Source organism: Argiope bruennichi, chromosome 10, assembly GCF_947563725.1.
Source record: "Argiope bruennichi chromosome 10, qqArgBrue1.1, whole genome shotgun sequence".
Classification (NCBI taxonomy): domain Eukaryota; kingdom Metazoa; phylum Arthropoda; class Arachnida; order Araneae; family Araneidae; genus Argiope; species Argiope bruennichi.
Genome location: NC_079160.1, coordinates 20,895,341 through 20,920,014, shown reverse-complemented (window position 1 = coordinate 20,920,014; position 24,674 = coordinate 20,895,341). Strand labels below are relative to the sequence as shown.

The following is a 24,674-nucleotide window of genomic DNA, read 5'->3' as shown; positions in this document are numbered from 1 at the left end:
TAATTCATACAGTTTAAAATTTACTAATTTTCTATAAGCTTCACTTTTTTAACACATTTTAGTTCAAGATTCGAAAGAACCCATTTAACAAACACAGACAGGGATTCTTTTTATATAAGAATTCTAATTGTATGAAATTCTTACAACTTTATGAGCTTCAGATAAAAATGAAAACAATTTAATACTGCCAAACAATAGAATGTTCTACCAACAAAAAGGAAGATTTAATTTCAAATGCAACAACAAAATGCACAAACCAACTCTAGAAGAGGCGATAAAAAAATCTACAAAAACATAAAGGGAAAGAAAAAAGATCAACCAAAGAAACTATTAAAAATTATAGTGAGCCTTTTGTTTTAGGTTCACAGACTGAATACTGAAATCTCCTCTCCTTACACTCAAGGTCATATCCTACACAGAACTGTTTGCCCTGAAGGGTTTTCTGAAATTTCCATTGTGTGCTATCTGCTTTAAAGAAAAACTCAATCAAATATAGAGATACATGATAAACATTAATAATGCAAAATAATGAATAAATTTATTTAGAAATTATTAACGTAACCAGGAAAAATTGATACATAAATAACTGTTTTCTATCAGAAGAAGATGCTCATTGGATTAAAAGTTCATAAAATAATTTCAAATTATTTATAAGGTGCGTATCCTTCAGTGAAGCACAATAATATAGTACAGAAAGTTTTATTTTGAGTTTCAAAATATTAAAATGGAAATACATCATTTGCTAGAGTTAAAATTTTAAAAAAGTTTTAGAATTTTTTCAACTTTGGTATTTGGGAGGGGGGGGGAGAGATTCTAACACAATTCCCGATTGGAATGAAATTTTCTTAATTTAGATATTCAAAAATTTAAAATATGTAATGGAACTTCCATTGTTATTTGGTTTTGACTAGATACATATTATACCACAAAATAAAATAACAAAATAGATTGTGCTTTTTTTCTCCTGTTAGAATAATTTACTATACATGGCATTTTAAATCACCTTCAGATACTTTCCCTTTTGCTAAAATGTTGTCACTGTACAATATGTATAAGAATTGTTTACATTCTACTTTTTTAAAATACTCGATTCATGTACATTACAGTTGTTCTATACACAAGGCACATAAGCTAATTCGTGTTTAAATTTTATTCAAGCAAGCGAAAAGCAGACGCAGATCGCACATAATTTTGTATCTTAAATGTTCCTCTTAAGAAAATTTAGATTTGTAAAAAATTTAACTTCAAGATCAATTATTTAAAAATAGTAACAATAATCCAAGCTTAAATTAGATAATTTTTAAAAAGTTGTATGTTAAATTTAAAGTATGTTTAACGAATAATAGCAAATTTTAATTTTGTGTCTCATTTTGGTGAGGTTTTTCTTCCCTTGGAAGTATTTTTTTAAGTACCAACAATAAAACATCAAAAATATGAAATCAGGTATATATAAATTTGAATGAACTCGTTGTTGCTATAAAAATGTTATTGATTGAGAGCAGATGTTAGTTGGCATATTGTTGAAGATCCAAAAGCATAACAATTCTGAAGAACTGAAGCATTTTTTTTATTGTTTGATATACTCTTATAGCTCATAAGAAAATATTTTTTAGCAAAAAGTTGTTTGTTCTTTGCCTTGGTATTCTATTTTCTTTGCAACTGTTTCATATGCAATTCAATAACAGAATATCAGAAAAACTACCAGCTAACAAAAACAAAACTATGGAACGTAAGAAAAGAAGATACTTTTACTTGTGATTTTCACAGTTACAATGGTACAGCCTAGCCTTCCCTAAGAATTTTCTCGTTTTTCACCCTTGTAAAATTGATGGTTAAAATTGAAAGTGAAAATGACCACTGCATGCATAACCATTCGTTGTGCCAAAGAAGATTAGACTGAAATATGTGAAAAATGCTATTTGAAAATATGATTGTGAAAAAAGACAACATGCATGCATTTTAGGTTTGTTGTTCATGTGAAACATTCATCAAAAAACTTTTTAAACTAAGTCCAATCGGAGACTTTCAAAACTGGACAAAGCCTATGCTGAATCCCACATTTACCAGAGCCTCCATTAGCATATAATAAACATGCTAGTAAATTGCATACTTATTAAAGTTCAAAAATTTACAATTTGAAAAAATTCATTCTTTAAATAACAATTAAAAAACTATAAAACTTAATTTTACTTTAGCTCACTCTGAGAATATTTCATAAATATGAGCATTTTTTTTTTTTCATATTAATCTGCAATTTAATTTCTTTATTACAATCAGTAAATTTTACAATGTAGAACAGCAAATGTAAAAGAAATAGATGAAATACACAACTTTCCAACATTTATGTTGAACAAGTGCTATTATCATTCATGACTATAATGCTAATACTGCACTAATGCCATGATAAACATTGAAAGTCATGCATTTTTCAATGATTACTTATAACAAGCATTTGATATAACTAATATCTGAATAACATCAAATACAAATACTTGATATTATTGAGGTATCTACACATGCAGATCATTTATTGGAATACATGGGACTAACGACTTAACATGAATTCCAATTGCTGCTATGTGATATTCAACAGCAAATGGAAAGAAAATTAATTTACAAATATATTTTTTTACACAGAGTCTACATACTTGCAGTTAAACTAAATTAATTTCAAACATATTTTGTTGAATTCACTATTAATAATATTTGCTCTGTTACTATCACTTTTAAGACCACAAGCAACTTATAAAATTACTTTCAATGCAATGATATAATAAACAATGATTCATTGTTTTCAAACCAGTATATAAATCAGATAACAATACACATTTTTGATATTAGTCTAGACAACAAACTCAAGTGATATTTTATATTAATACCCATCTACTTTTTGCTGCTGAATATATAAGCTGTACTTAAACACAGTGGATTCAATACGTTGGACTGGTGTTTTTCTGGGTATATAAAACAGCACAACCTGAAATTACAAAATTTAAACATTAAACTGTATTGATTTTTATGCAATAATATAAAATACACCATGATAATTTTACCACACAAATTCACTTCTGAAAAATATCCAATCAATATTTCAATATATCACTCCTGTTATTACAATGTTCAACAAGAAATTCAACCATTTATTAAGTAATCTCATTGTTATGCTATTACTCTATTTACCTGTTATGTCCAGAGGGTAAGAACCTAAGTTAAAGAACTCTGTGACACTCCCCTCAAATCTACAAGAAATTATCGTACTTCCATCATTTTCTAAAGTAAAAACTACTATGTATTTAAGAAAGAAATCGTATTAAAAAGATAATTTATTCCTTTAATAAAAGCTTTTATATTCATATTAAATATTTACTGATTTAGATAAACAGATAATACATCATTTTTTTTTTTTCTAGAGAGAGAAAATGTTATTAATTTTTTCTCTTTCTTCCTTTTCTTTATTATCAGTATGCGGTAAAAATTATTCCTAAATTTTTGCCAAAGTTTATAAATTATAATCTGACACAGAGCTCAATAGTGAAATTTTACTCTGTATGTAAGTATGCAAGATAAACCATGAAGCAATCAAATCTCTAGATTTTGGAGTGGGATAAAATCAATATTGGATTGCTGAGGATATGTTTTCTCCTGATAAAAAAGTACCCAAGAAATTGTATAAAAAGACATGGTCCTATTATATCAAAATTTAAATGTAGAAACGATTTTTTATGCTGGAGGGGAAGGGGGGCAAAATCATACTCAGGGAGATTAGAAATAAATAAGTGTATAAGAAAAATGTCTAGATTATTTTTCAGACATGAATATATGAAAGATGCAAAATGCAAATAAATGGAAGCCTTAATAATGTCTTATAAAAAATTTACAGATTTTAAGCAAGATAATGACAAGAATGTGGAAGGGAGGGAAAAGAAAGATTACGACAAGCAAAGGAAGTTAAAAGCAATTCTTTCAAGAATAAAAAATTTAATTGAATGCATCAAATATATTACTGGCATCTTTTTAGGAAATGTCAAACTATTTTCCAAACATTATTGTGGAAGAATAAAAAGGATATTTTAGAGAATTTTGAAAAAGCTCCTTTTGATCTACCAGCTTAAGATTTATTTTAAGTGTTATGTATCAAAGTATAATGCTAGAAGTGCATCAAAATAAGGAGAAATTACATTTAAAATTATTTTCCAATACATATATGATTTTCTATTAAGATGGTGCCTTCATGTGCGTGTCTGTATCATCCAAAAGTGGTTTTTGTAAGCATTTTAAATTGCTCAGCAGAATCCAAATATAAATCTGACTCAGATTATCCCAGAATCAATGGCACACATATTTATTGTGGTAAGTATGAGAAGTGAAAAAGAACATCTCAAATGGTTAATTTAATTTGGATACAAGTTGCATTGCATGAGCAATGAAAGATCTAATGTGCTCACATATAAATTATCAACTTACCTACAATACTAAAAATATTACATTTTTTAAAATACATAAATATTTGATATCATGCATCTATATTTAATATTTTGAAAGATTTTTCTTATACATCAAAATTTGCATGTTATGTAAGCCAAACTTAATCATGATTTTTTTTTCTCTGTTGTTTTACAGCAAAGTAAATAGAAAATCAATCTCTCACTAAATCACAAGATATTAATACAATCCATTAAATCTCTCTTTAACTATTTAATAAAAATAATTAATATCTGAATTATTATGGTTTAATAATAAATGACGAGAGCCAGGATGATAAAATCACAGTAAGAAAAAAAAAGAAAAAATGCCAGAAATCTGTTTTCAGAAATTTTATTTAAGTAGTTACGAGCACTTTTCCATAGTAATAAATAAAGCGACAAATAGAAAAATAAGGGAATATAAATAACTTTTTAAAATTTATATTTAATGTGGAAAGCACCAAAATCAATCCTTTTGCGAATAAGTATTCTTTAAATACTTTGTCTGATCTCTATTTATAACAACAATAAATTTTTATATTTCTTAGATATGAGAAAATCTGGATACAGCAATAAAATAATTTCAACTTTTTACTTCAGAAGAGTTACTTTGAGGGAAAGAAAATAATTTAGAAGGAAATAAAGATGAAAATTAACTAATAAGTAGTTTAATAGATATGATTACACAAAAAGCAATACTTTCTCCAGTATTCCAAAGATTTTTCTGTCAAAGTGAATATATAACAAAAAAAAAGTATATGCAATAAAGGTATCATTTCTTTTACAGTTGAAGGGGATCAAAGATTCATTTATTTATTTATTACTCAATCTTAAAGTCCTGTTTGGTAAGAAAATTTGTATTCTCAAGAATAAAATATGGATTTTAATCACTATTAAGTACCTTGAAACAAAACTCAACTTGGATGGGCCTTCTGGATAATATCATATGTAAATACTTCCCAAATGCTTGTCTAATTTTGACTTTGATTCCACATACTTCAAACACAAAATATATAAACAGTATTCCACCTTATATCTTTAAATGAGCAATTCTTGTATATATATTTATTTCATATATCTTGGAAATGGCTCTCACCGATGTGGATCAAATTTTATAGTTAGATAAGGTTTTGCTTTTTAAGTTTATCTATATAGGTGCTTTCCTTAAAAAATGATTTTACACAAAAAAAAAAAAAAAAAAAAAAAAAAATTATAAACAACTATTAGAATACATTTATTCAAGTTATTAAATTTGTGTAAGCAGTGTAGCATAGTGGTCAGAACAAAGGGCTGATAGATATTTTGCCAGTCCTTGGGTTCAAGTCACGCTTTTGCTTTATTTTTGCTTATGTATTTCTATTTAATATTTTTGCTTTTTAAGTTTATCTATATAAATGTCATTTCTGAAAAAATGTGATTTTACGTACACGATATTTTTTTATAACTAAATCAGATTAGAGCCTTTTTCTATCTACTTTCATACTGACAATGTCATATAGTAACATTATGGACCTCATGGTAAAACTGAGTGTAAGTTCAAAAATATAAGTAATGATAAATAAAGTGTAAAACGAATATTGTAATATAGCAAATTCTTTCGAATAACATGTTAAACTAAGTGTATTCATGATTTTTTTTATTTAAATTATCAGTTCATAGATTGAAAAAGATTCATATGTAACAGTACGTGATTCGTATCTAAATATATTCTCCAAGAAAACACGATTTTACAAAAATTGCCAATCTAAGCTTGGTCTTCCTGGTACTAATAACCTTATATTTTAATAATCTCAGGATAAATTTGTATGAAAATCAGAAAAAAAATTTCTTTCAAACTGAAAAATTTTATAAGTATTAAGAAGCAATAAATATGGAAGGAAAACATGTAAGGTCTGTATCAAGTAATAATACCCTGCATTTTTCAAATACTTAAAAAAGAATTTATTTTTCAAATACACTTTGATATGGAACAAATAAAAAAATATATTACCTTAATAGACTCCTAGCTCTAGATACATTATGATATGTCAATGAAGCGAAGTAAAAACACAGAGAAAGATGACAAAACAAAGAACAAGAAGTAAACATTGGCGATCCCCATCACATCAATCAAAACTCCAGCAATAGATGAGAAAATCAACTTCCCTGCTACTTCAACAGAGGATAATACAGAGTAATGGGTGGCTTGTAAAGAAGGAACCGCTTTCAATGAGCATGCCATCATGAGGGTGAAAATTGCAGTAGTGACCAATCCTGCAGTGAATTCAAGGGCACAGAGACTCGCTACACTAAAGACTAATAAGTGAGAAAATAAAAAAGGAAGTTAAATATTAATTACAAGTGAAATAAAGACTCGGTACATTTGGAATATATATTTAAAATATTAAAAAGTAATGCATGAAAAAATTAAAAATTATACATCTTTAATAATTACATACACAGCATTGCCATTTCCTTGTACTAATAACTGAACATGTATTCTTAATATTCAAACAATTTAACTTCAAAAATCTAATAAATGAAATCGATTATTTACCCCAATATTACTATCAAATTTTAGTCATATTCAATTAATCTTTAATTATATAGTATTTTGATGTCAGTGAAAGTTATTTTGTGCATTCAACTAAAATGTAAAGTTATGACTTCATCCCTTAAATTATCTATGTTAAGATTTCTTTTTTTTCTTTTTCTTTATATATATATATATATATATATATATATATATTGTGCTACTTTATGTTTCTGTATAGTTTATGTTCATTGTGAAATAACCTAACTGTCCTGCACATCAAGTGTTTTAATGTGCAAATTAAACTGTCTGTTCATATATGTTAAGAAATACTGCTTCATATGGCAAAGAATTCACATATGGATAAAAATTCAACTTGTCATATGCAATTTTAAAATTTAATTTTCATACGAATTTGAACTGATTTAAAGCATATTTTTCCTTAGATGGAGGAGGAACTTCAAGGAAGAATTGGCACTCCTAATTGATAAGAAAGGGACTGAAAATTTCTTAAAAAATAAAAATGAGATTCTTTTTACGTGTGAATTTTAAGTTAATAACAACACTCAAGAAATACAATACTGTATTATGTTTCTGAAAAATAGAATGTATCTAATATAATTTTAAAAAATCTTAACACTTCAAGCAACATTAAATCATAGATTTTTGAAAATAAACCAGCAAGAATGATCATCCCCAAACTTTCTTGCATATTCTTCAATAAAGGTCCCCCCCCCCTCCCATGACTGAATATTTTTTGCATGGCATTGAAAACAACAGTTAAGAAATATAGATCTTGATATAAATTTAACATTTTTACTGAATCTATCATGTGATCTTAGAGATTTTTTTTAGCAATTAATCTCTGGCATTAAACAATAAGTACCCAAAAATTGAATATTTATGTTTTAGATGCGTAGTTTCCAACTGATTGAAACCAAAATTTAATACAGAATTAAAATTGTAATTAACAAAATAACATACTAAATGTCATGCATTTAAATCACTGCATTTTGTTATTGTGTTTCCATAATTATGAAATTACAAATGGCAGGAAGTCAACTCCTTAATGGATTTGGTACCAAATCTGATAGGTATCTACATTTTAGATGTTAAATTTGTAAACTGAATTTTATCTACCTAATTCTCTTTGTTTGTAGTTATCATGTTAACTTGTATTTTGACAATTGAACTTCCTCTGAAAGAATTTCTTTCAAAATTTGACAGAAGTCTACAAATTTAGTCTAAAGCTCATGCACAAAATTTCATTTATTTAACTCAAAGAGTTTTTGAGTAATCATGTTCACAGACATAATATCAAAAATGTGTTTTCTGAACTTGCAAGATATCTAAAACATGGAATTTCATCAAAAACTCAAGTTTGAATTCTTTGAGAAATATAATACTTTCTCTGTACTTCATATATGAGAAAATAAAGAAAAAAAAATCAAATAAAAAAATTTAAAAAGATGATTAAAAAAGAAACCAAAATTTTTCAACTTGCTTTACACATGGATAACTATTATCACATCTTTCCACATACATCTATGGCTACCAATAAAATGATAGAAGTAGAATTTCATTTGTTATAATAAAGTTCATAACTTCCCTTGTATATTCATAGGGACTTTGCTCTTTCTAATAGTCTACTAAAGTTAACGATAACACATACTAAATCCTTCATCAATTTTTGTTAAGAATAATTCCTGTCAAAAGGAGGGTACAAGTTTAAAATTCTATTCATTTTATATATTTTTTAATGTTATAGAGTTACATATTAAATTTTTGATATTTCTTTGATTTCAATGAAAATCTATTAATTCAATTTTCAGATACTTCATACTCCTTAAAATTTTACATAATTGTAAATAAAATTATTCAAAAAGTTATTCAATTCCATTAAAACAGAATTGTATTCTTTTTCTTGGAATTCACCAGAAGAGCAAGAAACAATTTCATCTTGTAACAGGGTTTGTTTGGCTCTCCCCAGATTTAAACACTCACACTTTTGGCAAGCATATAATCGAGAAATACCTTATCCAAAACTTTATAAATGAAGACATATAATAAGTCTTGATATTCATTATTCAAATCTGTTGATTGTTTTTCTGAGTGTTCCCCCCCCCCTTCTGATAAGTCGGCTTTTTAGCATTTTGTCCCCAAAGAATCCAGTAATAAATTTTCTGATGTCATCATACAGATCTTTATTTGAAATATCAAAGAAATGTTATTTACAGTTTTTACACTTTTCAAGAATATCATTCTTCCTGACATTGAAAGTTTTCAAACAGTCAGGGACATTCTTTTACACATCCTGTACTAAAAATGGTAATGTCTATCCTATGTCTATCCATATTTTTAACAAAAATTTCCAATTTACTGATGAATTAGCCAGTGAGATAGATAAAATCTTTCCCATAGAATATTAAAATCTTGTAGAATATTTTTGGCTGTGGAAGGGTTCATTAAAAACGCAGTCACAAATCTTCTAATTTCTTTATTTTTTAAAATTCCAAATAGAAAGTGTAAATTCATTTGCTTTAGAACTAATTGAAAGTTCATCAAATATTAGACTATGCAGATATAAAGGTTGAACTGATTCTTAAAAAGAACACTCTAAATGTATAAAAAAATGTCAGATATAATGCTTTTATGAAAGTTAAATAATGCATCTAATCTAAGCATTAGGAAGACTTAATGAATTCCTTAATAATATTGTCAGGTGCTGTACCTAATTAAAATTACTTCTGGGAGTTATAATCCTGATTACTACACCTTCTTCCCCATTCTCCAAACTACACAAAGAGAGTAGAAATTGGAGTATAAAAATTCTGTTATGTCAGTACTTCTTTTTGTTGACGAAATTCTCAAGGCAAAACTAACAGTCCAGTCAAACTGTTATGAAAAGTAGCAAAACATGAAACAAATACATAACAGTAATTTTATTGGTTTAAGTTATTAAGTTGGCTATCCAAACATGACTCTAAGTTTTCACCCAAATATATTACCAGATTAGGGGTGAGATAGGGAATATCAGTTTTTTGCAATTAAATAAAAAAGTCTTGAAATGAGAATTTTAAACTGAAAAACTATAAATATTAAAAAGGCCTTTATCAAATGTTAATGAGCTGCCAAATTTAAAATAGCTTCCGCATATTAGAAATAGATTTTTTTTAATGTTTGGGAAATTTTTTTTTTCAATTTGAGTGAAATTTTTGCAATTGCATTTAAAGTTATTTTTTAAAAAAAGCCACCTCTTAAAAATTTCATATAGATATTGGTACTATTTTTAAAAAAATTCGTTTGCTGAAAAAACAGTTATCTAATGACTACATGTAAGTACATTTCTACCTGTACAAATTCAATTTACCAAAAAAAGTCCATTTCAAAAATTAATGTTCTACAGATGATATAAAAAAATGGTCATTTAGTGTATATAAAATTGTTTGATTGTCAGACAAAAGTAGTGAAAAACTCTAAAAGAGAACATTTTAGTGCCGAGAGGATTTTTAAAAAATATCTAAGAGTCATGTTCCTGAGTGCAAACAGTTATGGGAAAATGCGTTTGAATTTAATAGTTGGAAAAAATGGTTAATTTCACTTTTTTTCTGAAAGTTATAGTTGTCATTCATAAAATTTCCATAATGCCATCAAGATTGTAGAGCAACATTTTTACAATACAATTTTTTTCTTCAGTCCATGAATTTTTTTTAAAAAATCGCACGCAAGTCTTGCTTAATTTTTAAGTACTTCTGAAAAGAAAATCAAGAAAGATCAAGTACTTTTCTAGGCTCTGAATACAGCAAAATAAAATTCAAAAAGTTTTGAAAGACATGGGTATTCAGAAAAAAACGTTCTCAGCAGAAATATAGAAATTAGTGACTACTATTAATGAATAATATAGAATAATATAATGACTAACTTCTAAACAATATAGGCAAATTCCTCTAAATAATGCCTGAAAGAAAAACTAAACAAGAATATACACATGTTATAACTTTAAGAAATCTATCACAAAAACTGATTAATACTTACAGAAGAAGACTGATTGAAGAAAAGGTGAAAATTCCGTATCCCACAAATTGACAATTATAAATTGCATAAATATTGGTCCACTTCTTGCCACTAAAGTAAGATGGAGAATAAAGTACAAATTCCTGGAAACAGCCAAAAAAATATTAAAAATAAATAATGCAAAATAACAATGTCTTTGACAAAATGTGACTTATTTTTTGAACAAATCATTTCACATTTTTCAGAAATTTCATAAAAAATGAAGGCATTAAAAAATGCTTTCAAATACCTTTTAACAGCAAGTACTATTCAAAATAATATTACAGCTTCCAAACATCACTCAGTTAAGAAATTACTCTAGGATTAATATCCTAAACATTGAATTCTAAAATCATGAATCAAAAACTGCAAAATGAAATAAATAAGCTATCAATGATAATTATCAAACTGAGCAGAGGCATTTTTATTGATTTCGTTTCTTCATTTTTCTTTACATGAAAGTAGGATAATGTCGGGAAAAAAAATTGGTTGAAATGTATTTCTTCCAGAGCATTTAAAATTTGGATATTTTTTTGTTAGCCAAGTTGTAGCTTTCTGAAGTTACCATCAAGTAAAAATGTTTCTGTAAAATGTCATTTTCTGTTAGTGAATCAATTCCCTAAATATCTGAAAATACATCAAGTATAGATACCTTAAAATGTAATTACATAATTTGTGATGGAAGATTACTGTATCTGATGTATTTTTGATAAATTTTACTAAGAAACAAACAGTATATTTGGCATGCATTAGAACTAATGGAAATATTAGGATTTCATTTTTCTATATATTATTCTGCATTTTAAATGTTAAACATACTTTATTAAGTTTGGAACTGAATGTGTCTTTTAGATAATTCTGAAATGTCTTCATGCGATTTCTAATTTTGCATCATTATCTTGAAGTGTTAAATGTGTAAATTAATGTTAAGAAGTAAAGAGTAACTTGATATTTTACAGAATCTTACTTCTTACAGTTCATAATAAAATAGATACAATACATTCAAATTGAGAATAATTAATAGCAACATATATGTTAATTTGATCAGAAACTCCTGTGGGCAAGCTTGATTGCACATACATTCTTAAATTTAAACTCAGGGTTAGTATGATCATATTAAAAAGAAATCTTTGGTAAAAGGAATATTTTCAATAAAAGTTTCATGAACTGAATAAAAGTTTCATGAAAAGTTCATCTGAAAACATTGAATTAAGTATTTCATTAAGTAAATGAACCTAAAACAAGGAAATATTTAAATTGGCATGACTAGGATCTGACTGTTTATTATTCTGCTCTGGCCTTGCCCTCTAAATGTAAAACTATAATAACACCACCATTAGTAACAAGAAAAAGTATCGAGATCGAAGAATTCTATTGCTAATAGTTAAAAAACATTTTAGTGACAAGGTTATTTATTTGTTTTACACATGACAGTTTACTACATTTATTGAATATTGTACAACTTAATATATTAATTTTTAAATTAAAAATGAAAAATTATAGGTTTAGCAGAACAAAAATGATATTTGTTTTAGATGCATTTTTCAGTTAGTCCAGTGCAAGTGAAAGGTCACCAAATAATTTAGAACAGAGCAAAAAAAAAAAAAGAATGGAAAGACTTGTACCAATTTGCATACAAATCTAATGCTATTACTTTTTTAACTTTTTTTTTTTTTTTTTTTTTGCACAGTTCTACATTATTCAACAATTTTTTGCTTGCATCCAGCTGGTTAATCATAAAGTATCCTTTTATAAAGACACAACAAATCTCATTACTACCTGGCACAAAAAAAAATTGATTTTCATGCTAGAACTCCTTTAGTTGTTCTAAAAATATATTCTGGATAGCTTTAACAGCTCTATGCATTTTGTATAGAATTCTCAAGATTTTTTTTAAATAAAAAAATTAATTCTTTCTGGCAAGAAACATGGCAACATTCTGAAATACATATACCTCATATAAATTCTAGCACTTTTTAAATATTAATTATTTCAAACACAATTTTAGTTAGAAGGATTATTTAAAGAAGAATGTACTAAATATTCTATGAAAGTGTTATTTACTAGCTACAATTAGGTATTTTATATGAAAATTCTTTAAAAAATATTATACTAATATGATATTTTCTTCAATAATAGATCCACATCACTAAGACATGGTCAAATTAGAATTAGTATCAATGCTATTTCAATATTAGTAAAATAATGAAAGATGCTGAGAATTCTAGAAGTGAAAGTTATAAAATACAATTCCTTAACCAGCATTTTCACAAATGGAACAATATAATTTTTTTCACAATGGAACAAAAATACCACAATTTTTAATGATTTTGAAACAAAGTAAAGAATCGAACAGAAATGATCAGAAAAAAATCAGAAATTAAAAATCTGTGAAAGAATATTTAATAATTATTTTTTTTAATAATTATTTTTCTTTTAGAAAAAGATAGTAATTTAAGAGCTCTGTATGCAATTTTGACTGATTAAGAGCAATTGCTATTTAGGTCATCATATGCTATAATATAAAGTTTCATATTTGAATAGTCAGTTCATTTCATACATTGCATATTCTATTCAAATTAAAAACTTCTTCTTTTATACAAATAAAAATGATTGGGAATGATTTGGTTATTTTCTCAATAATAATAGGAATTTCAAATTAGTTTTACAAAACCTCAATGTACACTAAAAAAAATGCCCAAGTTAAAACATCACAATACAGAAACAAAAACTGCTCAAAGCATGAGAATTGTTTACCATTTTCTAGAAATTAGCCATCCACTACAAATTGATCCAGCAAGAGAGCATAACTGTCCAAAAATACCACTCCACAGACCAATATCTCTGGTAGAAACACCTTGATCAATTAGAAAAATGGGAAATGTTGAAAGTGATCCTCTTTCACCTAGGAAAGAAATAATTCAACTATACTGGATATATTCTATTTTTTTAAAAATTATATATTAACCAACTAAATATTATTTAGAATTGCAGTTTTATATATATATATATATATATATATATATATATATATATATATATATATATATATATAGGTTTAAACATTTTCTGCATTATTGCCCACTAGAGATTCAAATAGATTAAAAGAAAATGTATCAAATTTCTTTGCAAATAATTGATAGAATTTCCCAACTAGACAGATTATCTAAAATTTAAAGTCTAAAAGGATTATAATAGGAATTTGAAAGCAATATAGTATCTTATTAAACTATTCTAAAGATCCTTTCTAATGCAGATAAAATCTAAAATTTTAAGGAAATTCTTATTTTTCCTCTCTTCAAGCTAAACATTCAACTTATTCTATCTTTTAATGTTTTAATAAGAAAAAATATAAAGACTGATGGACTTCAAAGTGCAGAATATTTTTAAAAAATAAAATTATATGAACAAATATTAAACTATACAGGAGATTTCCATTGATTGAACCATTTTTCTAAACAGCAAAATAACAAAAAAAAAAAAAAAATTACTTGATACATGTATTTAAAGTTCTGATATTATTAAAGCAATTAAGAATCTGATCTATGGACGACATAGTATACTCACACAATTTTATTAAAAGATATATTAATACAAGTTTTAAGAGGGGAATGACCACACTCACTAAGTATATGGTGAGAGTTTGCCAGGAGAACACCTACCTGCTTAAGATGTATTAATTTTAGGAAAAGTTATGCCAATGCATTTGTACTAATATAATTAACAGAGCAGGAAAAAGAAATTCATCTGCTATATATTTGGTTCAGAACTTCAAAAAAATACTAAACACCCTAACTGAAATAATTAACAAGTATATACATTAATAATGATCCGAAAACATAACAAGAAATGTTAACAAATATTATTAGAAATTGAATATAACAAGTAAAAGATAATCACCTAATTTATAAACCAGTAAAAACAAAATAGCTGGTATAGTTCCTTTGGTAGCAAAAATAATTTTGGGGATCTCGCTTGCATTGTATCGTCTTCCAGAGGTAGGAGAAGTCAAAGGTGGAACTTCTTCTCTGAATGGAAGTTCTCTCTTTTTTATATATCTGTGTCTTACTAGGTTTTCATGAGATTCTTCAATACTAAATGGCTTAGGGACAGAATCTTCTTCATCTTTCTTTTCTTCTACAGTTTGCTTTTCAGTAACACTTACTGTGGGTGTTTCAGGATTAACTTGCATAAGTAAATGCTGTGTGAACATTGGTAAAAAAGCAACAACAGACATTATATATAAACTAGCTAATGAAAGACATAGATAAGTCCAACCATGATAATAATGGACCCAGAACAGAATTCCTCCACCAAATAGTGCTCCAAGTTTATATCCTACAACCTGGGCAGTGTTTCCATGACCCATTTCGCAATCTTGAAGAATATGTAAAGCTAGTGCATCAACTGAAACATCTTGGAAAGCAGACAACAAGTTCAACAATAACAACCAAACAGACATCAATACAAAGTATTCAGTGTTGATAAACATACCAAGAAAAGAAATAAAAGTTAATGCACCTAAACTGAACATAAGCCAAAGCCATTTTGTCCAGAATAAATCTATGAGGGGTGCAAAGCCTGCTTTGCACAACCATGGCAAAAGTAACAGCTTCATGAGAGATAAATGAGTATGAGATAATCCTCCCGATCTTAAATACATTGGAATGAACTTGTCCTGAAATCCATATGGTAAGCCTTGAACAAAATATAATACACCAAGAGTGAAAATTTTGAAAATCATATTTACAAAATTAGATTAATGCTTATAATAATTTAAATACAGATCATCAGTCAGCAGATACAATACGATCGCTCATAATAAAACGGAAAAAAAATCTAATGCTTCAATTTCAATAATTTAGAAAAGTAATTGTCTAATTATTAAAATACAAAACCCAATAGCATTCATAAATGAAACTAATTTTTTTTTAATTTTATTCCTTGATTTAATTTAAATGCGTAATTTAATTCCAAAATTATGCCATGAAGTGAACTTATTTTTCTCCAAATATTCGATCAGAAATAATGCCGGTACCGGCATTTAGAAAACGAAAACAAGATCAGGAGAAAAGCAGTTAAAGTAGAAGTATTTATAATCGCAGGGATTTCAACAGAGGAGAGAAATCTCAATGATCATCTCTAATCGAAAAGATAGATCAGACAAACTAATCACCTTCCATCAATATTCATGCAAATATTATTGTAGAATCATTCTAGTAATATGTCAAAACATTTCTCCAATCCAGAGCTTCAACAACAGTTTGCTAGGGGCCGTTCCAATAACGGCCGCCATAGCCGCGCCTCTTAAAGAAACCACTCGAGACTTTGCTGCAAGTGAACATACCCTCGATTCGATCATTCTTTTTTAGCCTAAGGAATTTAACGGTAGTATGCCAGTATATGCAACTGTACTTGCATCAACAAATATATGAATGGAGCAACTACTTAAATCTTCTGAAGATACTTGAAAAGGATGTTCTAAAGGCGAAGTCGCGGTACCATTTGATTTCAGCCACTCTCTCACATTTTAAAGGGACCGCGGTGACTTGGTTTTAAGGTGTCGGCTTCGAAACTGGAGGGTTTCGGGGTCTACACCCGATTCGATCGAAGAACCGTCGTGTAAGCGGGTCTGGGGCACGTTAAATCCGTCGAGGCCACTCGACGCTGCCCTCTCGCTGGTGTGGTGCGGAAAATTGGAGAGAGGGTGCCAATTAAGATGCCATCCTTGTCATATGACCGTGATTCAATATCACAAGTTCCGTCCCAAAATAGCCCTAATGTTGCTTTAAAACGGGACGTTAATATTACTGAGCTAAACTCATATTTCAAAAATTTTGTACAGTAGAAATAAGAATTAAAATGCAGGTTTTTAATATGGCCCTTGCGCCATTAAACATCACAAACAAACAAACATGCGGGTTTTTAATAATCAAGATTTCACTTTCAAATGGTCTCAAAATGAAAACTATTGGGTAAAATATGAGCACTAGTTTACACGAAAGAATGGTATTTTATTTTCCTCAAAAAGAGAGAGAGAGAGTAGAGATGCATAATCCATGATTTTTTGAATAACAAATAATTTTGCTATTGTTATTTTTAAATATTCTTTCCAAATATCTGTTATTTCAATCATATTATTAATTATTATTAAATATAAAATTTATTAATTGTAATTAATACTTAGTTTACTATTCTAGGAAACGTGTGATTGAATTAATTTATCTGTTTTAGCTTACTTTTTAGTTTTAATTTTTTTCAAAACTATTAATTTTATTTATTTATTAAAGTAAACCATTTTCTGAAAAGTTGAATTTAAAAAAAAACATTTCTTTAGAATGTTTACTTTAGTTCTGTATTATACAAATAGATGGCGCCTGTAGAGTGAAAGAAATGTATGCCATTAGAGAGTCATGTCACAGGCAATTCATGATCTTCATGGGATAACGCATTGTCAAATGCGAATATCGGAAAGTCAGGCGGAGCGATTATCATAGCGGAACGGTGACTTCACAATTGTGAACACTTTCCTGTGATAGCTCTACTTTCTGTGATATGCGATTCAATGATACGATAATTCTAATAACCGGTCCGTTCACTTTTCAACCCATTCACAGATTTCTAATTGAATTCTTGTTTGAGAGCTTCCATTGAACAGATCGTATCGATTGTTACTTTTTATCATGATCCAAGACCTGTAATCGAAATATCACCAGTAAGATCATATCGATTTGAATCACTCCCCCTCTTTGAAAAGAATTGATCACTGATATTTGTGACTGTTTGATATTGGTTACGTAATAAGCGCTCTTAAAATATTCGTCATCCATAATAGAGACGCGCTAAAAAACTCATCTCTAGCGGGTAAAGACTCTTTATGCAATATTGCTAATGAACGTAGGCCATAGAGCATCTTGTGAAAGGATGAGATTTAGTTTTATCTCATTGAGAATGTTAATATCCATAAATGCAAGATTTGATCCAGACAAATCCCTTATATTATTCTTCAAAAGTCACAGTTTGGTGTGTATGATAGTTATTGTCTCAATTGCACCATATTTCTTTGAAAAACAATTGTCAACTGAAGCTATAATTAGTATTGTGACAGCTGAACATTTAGAGTCAATGTCAAGATATTTCGTAATATTTGAACTTCAGCATCACAGTATTTTAGACACTTTGATTTTCATGCAGGACGGGATTTCCCTTCACACTGGTACTTGCAGAAAACAGTTGCTGAAGCACCCTTTCACTAATGACAAGTTTAAAAGTCGTCATTTCCCATTTCATGGCCACCCTGGTAACCAGGTTTCAACTCTTGCGAATTTTTCGCCCAGAAGTTATTCCAAAGCCACTTTTTCAGGTATAAATTTGACGGAATTGAAAAATAAGATATACCGATACCGAAAAATATGATATACCATCCTGTTACACTAAGGATTGTTGTTGAAAATTGCTGTAATCCAATATGGGATTACAGCAATTAAATTTCTTTCAAAAACTGGTTGGACACCACATTGAACATGGTTTGAAGCATATTTACACAAATGTTATTATGTGGTGGTAGTGAGGGTTTTTTTTTCACGGCAAAATAAAATACCATAATCTCTTGCAAACTATTACCAAATTTGATAACATTTTATCCTGCAATTTTCCTTTCATAGCTAATCCTAAATGCAGGTTCGGATTAAAGGTAGGGCACTGGGTGTGAAATAGCGGTTCCCGGCTAAAAAGTTTCCCTAAATATAAGCTATATATATATATAAACTTCGCATTATTTCATCCCGGGAAGCATAATTTATGTACAAGAGGCGCGGGTGAATTGGCGTCCATTCACACGCGATTCAAAAGCAGGAGAAAGCGAAAACGGCAGAGATATTTATCCCGATTATTATATACTCTGAAATTCTGATAGGGATTTCTTTACACGTGTTGATTTAGGATAGGGAAATATAAGTATCCTTTAAAAGAATTGCTTAGCTTGACAATTTTTTATCCCTTCACTCGGAGCGTCTGAAAGTGCAGATTTAAACATTTCAATAGAGCTCGCGGCGCATTAATTAAATAAAAAAATGTTAAATTGGATCAGGAAGACATTTTAGAATGAAGTTAATATGGGTAAAATTCAGATAAAATTTATTTATATATATATATATTGTGTTGTGAGTCTCTTTATTCTCAGATTCCACTCATTAGAGTTTACCAAGTGAGTCATTAACGACAAAAGGCTTGAGAAAGGACTAGAGACAGGAAATTCATTAAAAATAAATGGACACTGAAAATATATAAACCAGAAACGTTTTGAAAACCGTACAGACCAGTTAGATAAGAGTTCTCAACACTCCCCAAATTTTGCATTACTCATAAATATGCTTCACGTATGACTTTAAAATAAATTTATTCATGCATTTATTGGAATCTGACATACGTAGTATAAAGAAAATACAATAATCGTCAAAAATTCGAATTCGAGATTTTGACGAATCTCCATGTTTCAGACCTCCCTGAGTTCAATAATCACATTTTTAGAAAATATTCGACTATCTTTGTGTGACAAAGATAACTCAAAAACACTTTGAGCTAGATGGATGAAAATTGGTTTACGGTCTTTACGCTTAATTTGCAGATTTCTATAAAATTTTGAATAAAATCTGTTCAAAGAAAATCCCTCTGTCCGGCAGTTAGAATATAAGTTAAGCGATAACTACAGGACGAAAAAAGATAGATAGATAAAATTGGTATACAAACTTAACATCAATAGTATAAACACCTGTCAAATTTTAAGCCATATCCAACAGGGGGTTGACCGTCTGTCTGTCTATACTTACGGAAACATATAAACGCGATCATTCAAAAATGCAATGACTTAAATACATCACATTTGATATGGGAATTTGTGAACTACAAGCGCAGTTTTTAGTCAGATTTTTATTTCAATCGATTGAAAAAAAAATGTCTGAAACACAAATTCGATTTTTTTTTTTTTTTATACTCCTGAATTATTCGCCAAATTATTTGCCAAGAAAACACGATAGATTCGGTAAAAATGCTTCATTCTCACCAAAAATTAATTTTTTCTGACTATTATACGCCAGTGCAATGTAATGTCTGTAAATCCTATGCCAATGTCTGGCATGACAAACTTGTTAGAGAGTATGTAATAAAGTTTTAAGGAGACCTCACTGGTTTTATTTGTGAAAAGAATTATTTAAAGTTTGTACAAATTACCTGTTGATGCTTTAAGTGTGACGGCTAAACTTTGATATAGAGTCATATGACGCTTTTCTAGGTTGACAATTTTTCGGTGACACTTTATTTGGAATTACATCGCCATTTTTTTCCACATCGCATCCACATTTTTTTTTTTTTTTTTATTATTATTATTGTTTGTTCTTTGCCGCTTTTCTACTGTTGTTTATCGGATTTCGATATATTTTCAAATGTTTATAGCTGTTTCTTCTAAAATGGAATCTTTAAAGGATATTATTGCCAAATACTAGTTCCTGCTGATTCAGAATACGGAGTTGCCGAAAACAGAACACGGCATGTAGACGGTAATCCTGAAAGGTTGTTTTTGGATTTTTGTCTGCCAAAAAAGCTTTTTTGCTGGATTTTTTACAAGAAAGTGGCCTCGTTAAAAGGAATATGATTTGCGAACAACGTAGATATCAAATGGCAATGCTTGCTTTTTGATGATTGACGACATTTTTTCCTGTTGTACATACTTCTGCTTATTTTCATTATTTCCGATTAAATTTTTTTGCGTGCATTCCATTTTACTGCATTTATTGATTTTTTTTTCTATATTTCCGTTAATTTTCCGCAATGTTCATCAAGAACTTTCGATTGGATTGCTGCCGTTCGCACCACATTCGGCCATTTCTCTACAATTTGACGATAATTTTTTTTTTTTTTTTTTTTTTTTGGCGAAAATGACTGTATATTAAAACTGTTCCAGTATGACAGGAAGGGGGAGGGAGTTAGACCAGATTATTAAATTGGCAAAGTAGACAATTGACCTAGAGAATGCATGATTTTAGGAAGACCAGGGCCTCGAAATTTTCTTGAAACCAACTTTTTAGAAAGTGATTTGCAATAAAGAGTTTTATTATTTCCTTTAGTCAATACTTTTTGCTTAAAATAATTTGCATGAAGAATAAATTAATCTTGACAACAAAAAATTTTGGTTGTAAAGGATTAGAGTATGTAGGAATGGAGATTCTTATACTTTTAACTGTTGAATTATCTATTTATTAATTATAGAATTATCCTCACTTAAACTCAACATTCACATAATTTTCTACAGACAAACCTACAATGAATTTACATTATATGCTGTTTATTTATTATCTTTGAATTACAACTTACTTCATACTTGGAGTAGGAATTAAAAATTTTAGACTACTTATGGCTAAAGTATATTTATTTTAAATCGCAATCTCTTGATAAATATTATAGTATTTGTTCGTGGGTAATCAAATAAAAGGGACCTGATCTGTCTTTTTTCCATTTATTATACATAAAGCAGCTACTGACGAAGACAACTAAAGCACATTAACAGAACATCACAAAAGCACGCGCACACACAGCAACAGGAGACACATCCGTTACATCTCTAATTAGGCATTACAAAATTCTGAATCATAAAGTAATAAAAAAGAAGCGTATCAAAGTTCAACAGAAACTGCGCATGCGCCGGTTTCCTGATGACTACAGCTGGAATAGGGGAAAGGCGTCTCTAAGACGGAACAGTATTATTAATTTTTAAACTGACGAGCCAGCATTATTTCATTTATGGCACTTTACGATTCTAGGTAGAAAAAAATATGAGGCCCCTCTTTTAATGAATTGCTCAATTTGTTCCATATTTCACGATATGTGTAACATCTGGTTCTGATTTGTTTTTATTCTATTTTATTTTAATAACTTTGTAAAAATGCTTATGTTTTTATTTATTTTTTATGATTCCTTATTCCATTTATTTACTATTATTTAAGTAGACTCTCAGTGTTTATTAATTCCGTAATAACTGGCAGTAATGAAAATAAATGGAATTTGAACAATTATACTTTAAAAATATTAATAATATATTATTTTTTTAATTCATAGAATCTGTGTTTTTTTAATTTATTTTTTTGGAAAATAGATTTATAACATTTTTAATTTGGCTGTAGCCCCTCTCAGCCTAGTGGCCCTAGGCAGCTACCTACCTAATGGAAAATTTGCTCTTTTATATATTTCCAAATGACATTTATAGTACAGATTTTGTTTCCTAGATGGCAGTACTAGTTTCACTTTTACTCGCTACATCCGATAGAGATCTTCAGAACGGTATACACCGCACGCTAAAGGAACACTACCGGAAAAGCAATTAAAAGTCTATCTATTTAATCTCCTTACACGAAAGGAACTTCAAAATAATCATCGGGTAAATCTCATTGTTTTACTTTCTTAGTAGGGCACAGTTTCTTTTCTTGTTTTTATGGAGTTGGGAAAAAAAAGAAAAGGGAAGATAGTGAATGGAAACGGAAACGTTCCTTTGTTGCATTTCAATTCGTGTGTAACGGATTCACGTGTAAGAGGTTCCTCGTTAATTTTTCGCCTGGATAACTAAGGAAGGAAGAGAAACAAGCCAAGTTGAACGCCATTAAAAAGTAAAAAGCAGGATCATCGTAATGACCATTTTTCTTTATTCGCCAATCTGCGTAAATTTCGCCAAACTATTGAACGGAAATACAACAATAAAAGCCTATTATTTATCGCAGAAAAAAAAGCGAAAAAATTGTGAAGAAAGTTTTCTTTTTTTTGTGTGTATTGGCATTATGTATCAAAGTTTTTTTTTTTCATAAATAATAAGCTCTATGAATATTTTTGTGGTTAATAGATGCAAAACTAATAAAGCATGGATATTCATAATTATGTATAAGATAATGATGTAAAAAATATCGTAATATGTAAAGTTGTACTAAGAGTTTAATTATTAAAATGGATAAAATTTTCTTTTAAAATGAGAAAATGAAAAGGAAGAAAGAAAGAAAAAACAGCGGGAATGCTTTTTTCGAAACTTTCTCATGGGCCTTTTGTAGCTCATAGTAAAATGAGAAAGCGGCTATGCATTTTGAGCGTCTTATTTTCGAACCGACTGAGACAACAATTTGAGACAAAACTACAATTTTAATAAACAGATCACATAGCATATTTCATTTACCTAAATCGTTAAATTTTTTTTATTTATCGCGTTTATAATAATCATGCGAATGCATAGACTGATACACAATCCATCCATTTGATGCTAAAATTGTGCACTAAATTATATCCGTATAGCTCTTCTCGTTTTATAGTTATCGTGTTTACAGATAGACAGACAGACTTTTTGCAAATGGTTTTCTTTCAAAACGTGATAAAAATATACAAATTTAGTGTAGAAACCACACACAAAACTCTATCGTTGTATTCACAGATTAGCAAGAGGCCAATGAGGATGTGAGAAAAGCTTGCAAGCAGGTCGAATGGAAAACATTATTTTTCTAATTGCCAAATAAATAAAAATGTACTAATTCACCGAATTATAAACTATTTGAATAACATTAAAACACTAACAAGTATAAGTGATCAAGTTCTTACATTTTTCATTTCGTTCACTTAGTAATTAGAATATTTATCGACACCCAGCGTCTGCTTGTGTATAAATGTGGATACTTCTTGCGTACAACCAACCACCCTGCCACCACTGAATGTAGCAGTATCGACATTAAAATGTGGATACTGGGCATTCTGATGTAATAATAGATAAACAAACAAAAAAAATCTTCATCTTAATGAAATTAATAAAATAAAATATCAATTTAATATAAATCATTAACATGCCAAAAATATGTTGAAATGTGAGATTAAGCCGACCATTTTATTTAAAGAGAGACCTCATAAGGCACAATGCTTATAGCTGAAATATTAGGGAATTTCACTACACTGCTAGTAAACACCACTACTAGTGAGTATTGAACAAACGAGGGGAGGGGAATCAATGTCCTATCGAACAGTTTTGTAGGGGGCCATTGCAAAGATGAAATATATTTGCTATAATTTCATAATTTGCAAGATGAAAATTTTTTACTTAAAAAATAATATATCATTATATGATTCTTTCGTTTATATGTAAGAAGTTTACTCGTAAATTCATGTTTCCACCTTCATACAGAAATCCAAATCTACATGAGTTGCCAGGACACCTGTTGCAAGTCCCACCAGTGACGCCAAATTCAGCGATATGCCAGCAACGATGGCTGACCGCCATTTCCCCAGACGATTTCACGGTGGAATCAACATGGTCTCATATTTTTGGCGGTCACTCTGGCGAATAATCAGATTGCTCAAACATTGGGGGGGGGCAATTATGATTCGGGGGGCCTTCCTTCTAATTTCTTCCTCCTCCTCCTCCTCCTCCTCCTACAACACGAGATCTCCGTGATAGTTCCGAAAAGGAAACGCTCGAAAAAAAGAATCGTCGAAGGAAATCGAAATTCTGAGCATCCGGAGAAATCAGTGCCCCTTATAACCCGTTACCGTTGACAACAGGTTGGAAATCTTCCGAATGTCGTTGAAAGAAAAGGGATGCCCTTTGTTGTTTTCACGCTTTGTTGCTGATT

General features: G+C 29.0%; 1 protein-coding gene across 1 annotated transcript; it reads right to left on the bottom strand.

The window, feature by feature from the left end:
- Window positions 1–2,254: 2,254 nt before the first annotated feature.
- LOC129989502 (major facilitator superfamily domain-containing protein 3-like) lies at window positions 2,255–16,132 on the bottom strand. The gene is made up of 5 exons (XM_056098074.1): window positions 14,929–16,132; window positions 13,786–13,933; window positions 11,011–11,132; window positions 6,454–6,758; window positions 2,255–2,977 (listed from the first exon to the last, which is right to left on the bottom strand). Exons 1-4 carry the CDS (start codon window positions 15,770–15,772, stop codon window positions 6,481–6,483), a joined length of 1,392 nt encoding a protein of 463 aa, XP_055954049.1. The 5' UTR covers window positions 15,773–16,132; the 3' UTR covers window positions 2,255–2,977; window positions 6,454–6,480.
- Window positions 16,133–24,674: the final 8,542 nt, after the last annotated feature.